The sequence below is a fragment of the Theropithecus gelada genome, chromosome 19, assembly GCF_003255815.1.
Source record: "Theropithecus gelada isolate Dixy chromosome 19, Tgel_1.0, whole genome shotgun sequence".
Classification (NCBI taxonomy): Eukaryota; Metazoa; Chordata; class Mammalia; order Primates; family Cercopithecidae; genus Theropithecus; species Theropithecus gelada.
The window spans coordinates 16,946,367-16,957,648 of record NC_037687.1 but is presented as its reverse complement, the minus strand read 5'-3'; the positions used below and the strand labels follow the sequence as shown (position 1 = coordinate 16,957,648).

Below are 11,282 nucleotides of genomic sequence, written 5' to 3'. Positions count from 1 at the left end.
ACTCATCTCTAAATTAGCCGGGCGTGGTGGCGCATGCCTGTAGTCCTAGCTATTCAGGAGGCTGAGGTAGGAGGATCACCTGAGCCCAGAAGATGGAAGCTACAGTGAGCCATGACTGAGCCACTGCAGTCCAGCCTGGGTGAAAGGGAGAGGCCTTGTCTAAGAAAACAAAACAAAAACAAAAAAACAAACCAAAAAAACGGTCGGGTGTGGTGGCACACGCCTGTAATCCCAGCTACTCAGGAGGCTGAGGCAGGAGAATCGCTTGAACCTGGGAAGCGGAGGTCACAGTGAACCACAATCACGACACTGCATTCCAGTCTGGGCAACAGAGCAAGACCCTGTCTCAAAAACAAAAACAGACAAACAAACAAAAAAAAACCAAGCAAACAAACAAAAACCCTGACCATCTCACTATTCCTTGAACACACTGTGAAGTTCCCGCATCAGTGGGATATGTAATCCAGCGAAATATGTGTCAGTGGGATATGCACATGAAGGGATTTGCATATTCAGTGCCCTCTGCCTGGGGTGCCCTCCCCAGCCTCCTCCATCTGGCATCCTCACCATTCAGATCACAACACTCATCACCTCTGCCAGGCAGCCCACCCTAAGTTGCCTGACTAGGTCACGTCTCCTCTTTATGAGCTCACAAAGCAGCCATCAGGCCAGGTGTGGTGGCTCCCACATGTGATCCCAGCTCTTTAGGAGGCTGAGGTCTGAGGATCACCTGAGGCCAAGAGTTTGAGACCAGCCTGGGCAACACAGCAAGACCCCCATCTTTACTTAAAGAAAAAAAAAAAAAAAAAGGCCAGGCACTGTGGCTCATGCCTGTAATCCTAGCACTTTGGGAGGCTGAGGCAAGTGGATCGCTTGAGGTCAGGCATTCGAGACCAGCCTGGCCAACATGGTGAAACCCATCTCTACTAAAAATACAAAAATTAGCCGGGCATGGTGGCACACACCTATAGCCCCAGCTACTAGGGAGGCTGAGGCAGGTGAGTCACTTGAACCCGGGAGGCAGAAGTTGCAGTGAGCCGAGATCGTGCCACTGCACTCTACCCTGGGCAAAAGAGCAAAGACTCCATCTCAAAAAAAAATGCAGCCATCAGACCTCACTGTAATGACCTCTTGTCTCTTCTTTTTGTTGTTGTTTTGAGGTGGAGTCTCGCTGTCGCCCAGGCTGGAGTGCAGTGGCGCAATCTCCACTCACTGCAACCTCTGCCTCCCGGGTTCAAGAGATTCTCTTTTCTCACCCTCCTGAGTAGCTGGGACCACAGATGTGCTCCACCATGCTCAGCTAATTTTTGTATTTTTTGTAGAGATGGGGTTTCACCATGTTGGCCAGGCTGGTCTCAAACTCCAGGCCTCAAGTGATCTGCCCATCCTGGGTTCCCAAAGTGTTGGGGTTACAGGCGTGAGCCACCATGCCTGGTCTCTTGTCGCTTCTTTAATGTGAACAGGTACCAAGCCTGTTGCTCCCCTCTGTGACCCCAACACCCTGCCTGCTCCACAGGAGGCCCTCAGCAAACTCAGATTTGGAGTCAAACAGACCTGTGTTCAAACCCCAAAGCTGGGGGAACTCCAGGAAGTAACAACTCCTGTAAGCCTCAGTTTTCTCATCGGCAAAACTGGGAGAAAATAGCCACAACATCGTGCTGTGGTGAAGATTCAATAAAATGGTGTGTACGAAGCTGGAGGCAGGAATTTGATGAATATTCATGGAGTGAGTGAATGAATGAATTAATAAAGATTCAGCTTGTAGAGGGAGAAAGTCCCCTAGGTTTTGCCAGTCAGATTTTTGTTTATTTGTTTGTTTTGAAACGGAGTCGGAGTCTCCCTCTGTCGCCCAGGTTGGAGTGCAGCGGCACGATCTTGGCTTACTGTAACTTCCGCTTCCTGGGTTCAAGCAATTCTCCTGACTCAGCCTCCCAAGTAGCTGGGACTATAGGCACGTGCCACCACACCCAGCTTATGTTTTGTATCTTTAATAGAGACGGGGTTTCACCATGTTAGCCAGGATGGTCTCGATCTTCTGACCTTGTGATCCGCCCGCCTATGGCCTCCCAAAGTGCTGGGATTATCGGCATGAACCATTACGCCCGGCCTTGCTAGTCATTTTTAAGATACAAGAGGTTGTCCTGGTGTGGTGGCTCACACCTATAATCTCAGCACTTTGGGAAGCTGAGGTGGAAGGATTGCTTGAGTCCACGAGTTCAAGGCCAGCCTGGGCAACAGAGGGAGACCCCATTTCTATAAAAAATAAGAAATTAGCTAGACATGGGACATGGTAGTTCGTGCCTGTGGTCCCAACTACTCGAGGGGCCAAGGCAGGAGAATCCCTTGAGGCTAAGAGTTTGAGGCTGCAGTGAGCCATGAATGCGGCATTACACTCCAGCCTGGGCAACAGCATGAGACCCTATCTCAAAAATCATTAATTAATTAATTAATAATTGAACTAATTACAATTTTTTTTAAAGATACAGGAGGCAAGGTTGGGCACTGCGCCATGTGCATGTAATCCCAGTGCTTTGGGAGGCCAAGGTGGGAGGATTGCTGGAGCCCAGGAGTTCAAGACTGCAGTAAACCATCACTGCAATCGAGCCTAGGACACAGAGCAAAACTCTGTCTAAAAAAAAAAAAGATAGAAGAGGCAAAATGTCCAGACTAATCCTACATTTTTCATCCATTGAGGTACAGAGTAAAAAATAAATTAACTTAATTTTTTTTAAAAAAGGGTGGGTGTGGGCCAGGTGCGGTGGCTCACACCTGTAATCCCAGCACTTTGGGAGGCCAAGGCGGGTGGATCACGAGGTCAGGAGATCGAGACCATCCTGGCTAACACGGTGAAACCCCGTCTCTACTAAAAATACAAAAAATTAGCCGGGCATGGTGGTGGGTGCCTGTAATCCCAGCTACTCGGGAGTCTGAGGCAGGAGAATGGCGTGAACCCGGGAGGCGGAGCTTGCAGTGAGCCGAGATCGCGCCACTGCACTCCAGCCTGGGCGACAGAGCGAAATTCCATCTCAAAAAATAATAATAAATAAAAGGGTGGGTGTGGTGGCTCACGTCTGTAACCCCAGCACTTTGGGAGGCCAAGATGGGCAGATCTTGTGAGGCCAGGAGCTTGAGACCAGCCTGGGCAACATGACAAAAATCCCATCTCTACTAAAAATACAAAAGTTAGCCAGGTATGGTAAGGCACACCTATGATCCCAGCAGCTTGGGAGGCTGAGGCACGAGAATGGCTTGAGGCCAGGAGGCAGTGGTTGCAGTGAGCCGAGATCGCACTACTGCACTCTAGTTGCCCAGGCAACAGAGCGAGACTCTGTCACACACACACACACACACACAGAAAAAAATAAAATAAAGAAAAGAAAGACTAAAGACTAAAAAAGGAATGAGCCAGGCACAGTGGCTCACACCTGTAATCCCAGCACTTTGGGAGGTCAAGACAGCAGGATGGCTTGAGTCCAGGAGCTCAAGACCAGCCTGGGCAACCTAGTGAGACCCCCATCTCCATAATTTTGTTTTTTTAAAAAGAAATAACAATTTGTAGAACAATGAACACAACACCATTTATATATAAATCACAAGACAAACATATTTGAAAGATACATCCACAAGTATGTAAACATTCAAAGTTCTGGAAAGACGCACATTAAGCCATGACAACTGGAGAAGGGCTAAGGAAATTTTTCACGTGGAAATACTTCTGGGGCCAGTCGTGGTAGCTCACGCCTGTGATCCCAGTACGTTGGGTGGCCGAGGTGGGCAGATTACCTGAGGTCAAGGAGTTCAAGACCAGCCTGGTCAACATGATGAAACCTCGTCTCTACTAAAAACTCAAAAATTAGCCGGCCGTGGTGGCCCGCACCTGTACTCCCAGCTACTCAGGAGGCTGAGGGAGGAGAATCACTTGAACCTGGGAGGCAGAGGTTGCAGTGAGCCGAGGTCGCTCCACTGTACTTCAGCCTGAACGACAGAGTGAGTCTCTGTCTCAAACAAACAAACAAAATAAAAATAAACAACAACAACAACACCAAAACCAAAAACTAGCCAGGCATGCTGGCACATGCCTGTAATACCAGCTACTCAGGAAGCTGAGGCAGGAGAATCGATTGAGTCCGGCAGGTGGAGGTTGCAGTGAGATGCACCACTGCAGGCCAGGAAGGAAGGGAAGGAGGGAGGAAGGAAGGGAGGGAGGGAGGAAGGAAGGGAGGGAGGAAGGAAGGGAGGGAGGAAGGAAGGGAGGGAGGGAGGGAGGGAGGGAGGGAGGGAAACACTTCAGCACCTGAGTTTTTTTTTTTTTTTACATTCCTTTGGTATTTGCAAAATAAATTAAAAACCATGAAACAAATATCCGGAGATCCTCCTGTCTCCATCCCAACACGGATGCCCCAGCATCCAGGGTCCAACGGGACCTCCATTCAGCCCCATTCCAGGGCCTGAATCTCCAGGGAGCCCCTGCAGGGAGCTCACTACCTCTCAGCTGTGTTGCTTCATTGTTTGAGAATCAAGTTCTTTCCCAGGTGAAAGAGAATCCCGATTGGCCTAAACTGTTTCCAGATCCCCCGGGTCTCCCGGGTCTCCGCGCAACTTGGGTGCGACTTCCCTGGATCCCGTCACTTGCCCACGCAGAAGTCCCGGAAGATGATGTCCAGGATCTCCTCGGTACCCCCTCCACCTGTGAGCCGGGTCAGGTGACCCCGGGCCACCCGCAGCGCCTCTGCCGCCAGGGCCAGGTCTTTTGACGGCTTGTAGTGACTGAGGGCATCCAGGCAACCCTGGAGGTGGTGCTGGTGCCTTGCGCGGGTCAGGAGCGGGGAGCCGGTGGACGGGTCCCCACACCTGGAAGAGACAAGAGACATAGTCCCTCCTAACCTTTACAACCATCCCTTGAAGGGGAAATGGTTGCACCCATTTTGTAGGTACAGAAATTGAAGTTGAGGGAGGCACGCGCCCAAAGCCAGTGGGCCAGCCCACACTTGAATTGTGGATCAGGGGAGGCTGGGAGTGGGAGGGAGGCTCACACTGCAGCTAGCTCCTTCCTCAGCGCCTCCAGGAGGCCGTCCAGACCCTCTCCCGTCAGACAGGACAGCAACAGGTGCGGGGGCAGGTCAGGACGCGGACCTGGGCCCTCCGGGGACAGCAGGTCCGACTTGTTCAGCACCAGGAGGAGGCGCTGGCTGCTGTCACTGGGGCTCCGGGCTCCCACAGAGGCTACGACGGTGGCCAGGAAGTTGCAACTGGAGGGAGAGGCCAGGTCAGAGGCGTCCAGCATGGCCAGAATGAGGTCCGCCTGCTCCAGCCTGGGGGAGCAAGGTCAACTGAGCGGGAGTCCAGTTGAGCAACTGAAGAAGGCACTGGGTAGAGGGACAGTGAGAAGGGCCAGGCAGAGCACTGAGGGAGCTATAAAGCTTGAGGTGGGGAGGGTAGGAGTAGAGTACCGGGGACTGGCAGAGTATTGGGGGTTCAAGCCGAGCACAGAAGGTGGGACAGAGCAAGAGGGGCGAGGCACAGTGCAAGGGGCAGGGCAGAGCAAGAGGAGCGGGACACGGTGCAGGGGGCGGGGTAGAGCAAGGGCTGGGACAGAGCAGGAGGGGTGGGACATAGTGCAGCGGGCAGGGCAGAGCAAGAGGAGCGGGGCACGGTGCAGGAGGGGTGGGGCACAGCACAGGGGGTAAGGGCAGAGCAAGAGGGGTGGGACACAGTGCAGGGGGCAGGGCAGAGCAGGAGGGGCTGGGTACACTGCAGGGGGTGGAGCAGAGCAAGAGGGGCGGGGCACAGCACAGGGGGCGGGGCAGAGCAAGAGAGGCGGAGCACAGTGCAGAGGGAAGAGCAGAGCAAGAGGGGCAGGGCACAGCACAGGGGTTGGGGCTGAGCAAAAGGGGCCGGGTATAGCACTGGAGTGGGGCGACCATGAGTGGCGAGGCAGAGCAAGAAGGGCCAGACACCACAGGGGACTAGGTAGAGCACGAGGGGCGGGGCAGAATGTAGGGGGTGGGCAGAGCACAGGGTGTGGGGTAGACCACGACGGGCAGAGCGGAGCGCCAGGGCGGGACAGAGCAGGAGGGGTCGGGGCAGAACGTGAGGGCTGGGCGGAGCGCTTAGGGATGAGAAACATGTCCGCAGGGCCGGGGGCAGGATTTAATCAGAACCAAATTACTGGCCGGGCACAGTGGCTAACGCCTGTAATCCCAGCACTTTGGGAGGCCAAGGCAGGTGGGTCACCTGAGGTCAGGAGTTCGAGACCAGCCTGGCCAACATGGTGAAACCCCGTCTCTACTAAATATACAAAAAATTAGCCTGGCATTGTGGTGGGCGCCTCTAATCCCAGCTACTCGGGAGGCCGAGGCAGAAAAATCGCTTGAATCCGGGAGGCGGAGGTTGCAGTGAGCCGAGATCGTACCACTGCACACTCCAGCCTGGGCAACAAGAGCGAAATTCCGTCTCAAACAACAACAACAACAACAAAAACAGGCCAGGTGCGGTGGCTTATGCCTGTAATCCCAACACTTTGGGAGGCCAAGGCAGGTGGGTCACCTGAAGCCCAGGAGTTAGAGACCAACTTGGCCAACATAGTGAAACCCCATCTCTACTAAAAATACAAAAAAACAGCTGGGCATGGTTGCTCCCGCCTGTAATCCCAGCTACTTGGGAGGCTGGAGAATTGCTTGAACCCGGAAGACAGAGCTTGCAGTGAGCTGAGATCGCCCCACTGCACTCCAGCCTGGGCAACAGAGCAAGACTCGGTCTCGGAAAAAAAAAAAAAAAAAAAAGAACCAAATCACTGAGATCCCTGTTTGAAAGGGCATAGCAAGTTCTCTGAGATTCAGGAAGAATGAAAAATAAACGCAACAGGGAGAAAAGGCAGAGAAAGGGCCCCGCGTTCCCCTCCCATCACCACCCTGTCCGCCCACCTCTCCCGGGCGCGCCGAACGCCCTCCTGCTCCACCGGCCCCACGCCCTCCCGCAACCCAGCCGTGTCGCTCAGCAGCACAGGAAATCCGGCCAGGTCGACGGGGGTCTCCAGGACGTCACGGGTGGTCCCTGGCTCGGGGGACACGATGGACACAGGTTTCCGACCTGGGGGAGGGTCAAAAGAAGAGGAGAGGGTGGAGACAAGGGAGCTCCTTCCCCACGTTCTACCCCGTGTCTGGAGGGCGCTTTAGACCAGAACAATTCAATTACCCAGCTCCTGACCCCACCCCTGGCACTAGGCCCCGCCCCCTCCCCCTCCCACTCACTGAGCAGGTTCACTAGGCTGCTCTTGCCGGCATTGGGGGGTCCAGTGACCACTACGTGTGCCCCTGAGCGAAGTCTCTGCCCGCGCCTGGCATCTCGTAGATGTGCACCCAGGGCCACCTCCAGTGCCCGTACTTCGATGTCCGCTGTGGGTGAGAGAAGGCAGGCAAAGAGAGACAGTGAGGGGAGCCTTTGAGGGCTGACAGAGGTGTCTTCCTCCCCCACCACTAGGTAGACCCACCTTGCTCCAGGACCCCCTCCTCCAGGTTGTCATCCTCGCCAAAATCGATATAGGCCTCCACGTGGGCCAAAGCCTGGCGGGACAGGGAGACCAGAGGTGGTGTGTGCACCCAGAAACCCACCTTCCCACACCCAATTTATCCAGCCCGACTTCAGGGGCCAGATTGGCGGCTCATAGGCCGGAAGATTTCACGCAGGGAATGGATGAGGGATTGAGGGGGGGTCTCATGCAAGGGTTGCACAGATGGGGTCTCTGAGAGAGAGAATGGACAAATGGGGAACTTGCTTTGGTGAGGGTCTCGGCCCAGCCACGGCAGAGGTGGCCCAGCTCCCCGTCCAGCTGCCTGAGGGCCTGCCGCCGCTGTGCCTCTGTTTCTGCGTGGATAAGGTCCGCCAGCCCCTCCACTTCGGTCAGGTTCAGCTTCCCATTGGCAAACGCCCGCCTGGTGAACTCGCCTGCCTCCGCAGGTCGAAGCCCTGGCACGCTGCCTGCAGGAAGGTCCCAGTCTGACGCCCCCTGGTCCCCACCCAGGCCCATCGGGAGGACCAAGCATCTCACCCAAGGCTGCAACTCACCCAAGGCCTGCAGGACGCCGCTCACCACTGCCGGGCCTCCGTGCACGTGGAACTCCACGCAGTCCTCACCGGTGAAACTCCGGGGACCTAATGTGGCAGAGAGCTGACAGTCAGGAGGACAGCACAGTCAGTGCAAACTCTTAGAAGGGGGAAACTGAGTCATGGGGCCTACAGGAGGCTCGGAATCTGGGGACCCTCACCTGGGAACCAGAGGACCAGTGCGCGGTCCAGAGGCTCCCCGGAGCGGGGGTCGCTGAGGAGGCGCAGGCTGGCGTGGCGAGCAGGGGGCAGGTCTCCGGCTGCCGTGAGAATCCGGAGGGCGTGGCCGCTGGAGGGGCCGCTGGTCCGGATCACCGCGATGCCGCAGCGGCCTTGGCCAGAGCTTAGCGCGAAGATGGTGGCGCCGGAGCCGGGGGCTGCTGCGCCGCTGCTCCGGCGCGTGCACAGTCTGGAACCGGAGGGGAGGCGAATCAGCGCATCTGGGAGACTCAGTCTCAGTGTCAAGTAAACCAAGGGCTTGATGATCGCGAGATGCCCCAGGTGCAGGGGGGGTCTGCGGCTGGGGGATGCATAAATTGGATGTTCTGAAGGCCGAAGGGTGACCGGATTAGGGACTGTGAGGCCAGAAGGAGACCCAGATGTGGGCTCTGCGGAAGGGGAATGGACAATTTAGGCACAGAAGAACCCGAATGATTGCTCTGCCGCAGGGAATTGGGCCACTAAAACCCTGGGAGTGGGTCTGAGGTCCAAGTAGCACCCCAAGCTGTCACACCCCTTCCCTTGTAGCCCCACCTGCGAGGCCCACGTGCCGCTTGGGCCGCCAGGGTCCAAAGCCCCCGCCACATGGATTTACAACCTGAGACCTCCCTGCCAGACCTGCCCGTGTGGCTTCAAGTCTGGGCAGGAGGCCCCGTCCACTCCGTGGCGTGGCTAGTAAAGTGCTCAACTATTCTCGACCATCATTGGGTACCTTAGGATACGTCCCGCCCACCGTCTGAAGATCTTCGCTTCCATTGGCTGGTGCAAGGTAGAGAGGGAGGCGGGGGTTCTATGGAGGTGAGTGTAGCGAAATGTTGTTCCCCGGGCAACATGAGACCGAATTTTTAGGGTCCTAGCGTAGCGAGACTGACAATAGGAATAAGGAATGGAAGAAAGGACAGAGCGAGCTTGGCACAGGGCAGTGCAAATTACAGCGAGGGGAGGTTTTGAGCTCCGCATTTTCCATCTGATCACTCCGCAGCCTTAGGCGTGGCAAGGACCGATGTGCGCTCAGTTTTTCAGTTCAAGAAAGGAAGGACTACACCTCTTTACGTTCAGGTTCAGACTGGAAACGCAGAGCATCTCAGTGACCGGGAGGGATTAGTACTGGAGAACCCACGCCCTGGCCCAGGGAAAATCTTGCCCAAACTTCTGGAAAGAGTCCTACTTGCTTTTACCGGAACTCTCCAGATTCTCTCCCCTCCCTAGCGTTCCCTCCTGCCGTTCCCTTGGCTTCGGATGCCCTTCCTCATTTGACAAACTCATTCTCAAGGCCTAGCTCCAAGATCCCCTTCTCCGGGAAGTCTTGCTGGAACCCCCAGCACAGCCCTCTCTCCACTGTGGACTTCCTTGGCTCGCTCTCTCTCTCTCTTTGGCCCAGGTCTGCACCTGCAGAGACAAGTGTCCTGTCAGTCTCTGCCTCCCCGAAAGCCAGAAAGGGGAGCATCGGAGATTGCTTTCAGGTTAACGCAGGACAGCACTGTACCTCAGAATAAAGCGCTGATGGTGGAATTCCAGGCACTGGCTGGGCGGGGTCTCCCGGAGCGCCTTCGCACGGCCGATTCTCTGGTTCTGGATCAGAGCGGGCGGGCGGCGCACTTGCGTGTTAAGAAAAATCTGTCGGACAGAATAGAGTTCTAATACCCCCTTACCTCACCCTGCTCAATATTTTTATTTACTTTATTATTTTATTTTATTTTATTTTTCAGACAAGGTCTCACTCTGTCGCCCACGCTGGAGTGCAGTGGCGCGATCGCTGCTCTTGCAACCTCCAAATTTTGGGCTCGAGGAATCCGCCCGCCTCAGCCTCCTGAGTAGCTGGGACGACAGGCGCAAGCCACCACGCCCGGCTAATTTAAGTGTGTGTGTGTGGTTTTTTTTTTTTTTTTTTTTGGCAGACACGGGGATCTCACTATGTTGCCCAGGCTTTGTTTTTTGTTTTTGTTTGTTTGTTTGTTTTTGTTTTTTGTTTTTTGTTTTGAGACGGAGTCTCGCTCTGTCGCCCAGGCTGGAGTATAGTGGCACGATCTCGACTCACTGCAGCCTCCGTCTCCCAGGTTGAAGCGATTCTCTTGCCTCAGCCTCCCGAGTAGCTGGGATTACAGGTGCACCCCGCCCCGCTAACATTTTTTTGGGGGGTGGGGGACGGAGTCTCGCTCTATCGCCCAGGTTGGAGGGCAGTGGTGAGTTCTCGACTCATTGCAAGCTCCGCCTCCCAGGTTCACGCCATTCTCCTGCCTCAGCCTCCTGAGTAGCTGGGACTACAGGCACCCGCCACCACACCCGGCTAATTTTTTGTATTTTTAGTAGAGACGGGGTTTCACCGTGTTAGCCAGGATGGTCTCGATCTCCTGACCTCGTGATCCACCCGCCTCGGCCTCCCAAAGTGCTGGGAGTACAGGCGTCAGCCATCGCGCCCGGCACATTTATTCTTTTCTCTGAAATGTACATTTAACTAGGCGGACTGTATTTTTATTCGCTAAACTTGACAACTCTATGGGATCCTCTCCGGGGTTACATCCTGAAGGGAGTCGGTGTTAACCGGACGAAGAGTGTATGAGGAGTGTTCTAGGCAGCTAAATGGTGCTAAAGTTCCTAAGCAGGTCTTGCTGTAATTATCTATCACAGCCCTACTAGGGTGGTTGAAATTATTGTCATCAGGAATCTTCCCCAACCAGGCCCGCCCCTCCCACGTCCTCCCTTAGTCAAATTACGCCCATCTCACATTCCAAACCGGGTCTCCAGGGTCTGGAGTTTGCAAATGGGGAAACTGAGGCTCCGAGGCGGGGACCAGAAGAAAGCGTGGGTGGGGACAAGTTGGAGAATGCACCATCAGTGCGGGCGGGGACCAGCAGCAGAGAGCGAGGTGGGCGGGCGAGACGGAAACCCAGAAAACAACACGGGCGGAGACGCGAACCAAAGAGCTAGGCGGGCGAACTCAGCTGAGAACCCGAGAGTGA

The 11,282-nt window shown here is 55.1% G+C and overlaps 1 protein-coding gene across 3 annotated transcripts; it reads right to left on the bottom strand.

Moving 5' to 3' along the window:
• Nucleotides 1-4,102: 4,102 nt before the first annotated feature.
• GTPBP3 (GTP binding protein 3, mitochondrial) lies at nt 4,103-11,233 on the bottom strand. Of its 3 annotated transcripts, none has more exons than XM_025367268.1 (9): nt 11,037-11,233; nt 8,265-8,512; nt 8,065-8,151; nt 7,775-7,977; nt 7,490-7,562; nt 7,251-7,394; nt 6,924-7,089; nt 5,034-5,312; nt 4,103-4,851 (listed from the first exon to the last, which is right to left on the bottom strand). In XM_025367268.1, exons 1-9 carry the CDS (start codon nt 11,153-11,155, stop codon nt 4,626-4,628), a joined length of 1,545 nt encoding a protein of 514 aa, XP_025223053.1. In that variant the 5' UTR covers nt 11,156-11,233; the 3' UTR covers nt 4,103-4,625. The 3 variants fall into 3 exon arrangements, with proteins under 3 accessions (XP_025223053.1, XP_025223055.1, XP_025223054.1); XM_025367270.1 differs by lacking the exon at nt 11,037-11,233 and adding an exon at nt 8,857-8,966 and having other exon boundaries at nt 5,034-5,249; XM_025367269.1 differs by lacking the exon at nt 11,037-11,233 and adding an exon at nt 8,857-8,966 and having other exon boundaries at nt 4,300-4,851.
• Between the last annotated feature and the right edge of the window lie 49 nt (nt 11,234-11,282).

Bases quoted from the DNA above. Each gene is read 5' to 3' on its own strand.
- GTPBP3 (XM_025367268.1), bottom strand. From the start codon at position 11,155: ATGGTGCATTCTCCAACTTGTCCCCACCCACGCTTTCTTCTGGTCCCC. The intron at 8,513-11,036 runs GTAATTTGACTA...CTCCGGTTCCAG, and splicing joins GTTTGGAATGTGAGATGGGC to ACTGTGCACGCGCCGGAGCA. The intron at 7,090-7,250 runs GTGAGTGGGAGG...ACCCTCCCCCAG, and splicing joins CAGCCTAGTGAACCTGCTCA to GTCGGAAACCTGTGTCCATC.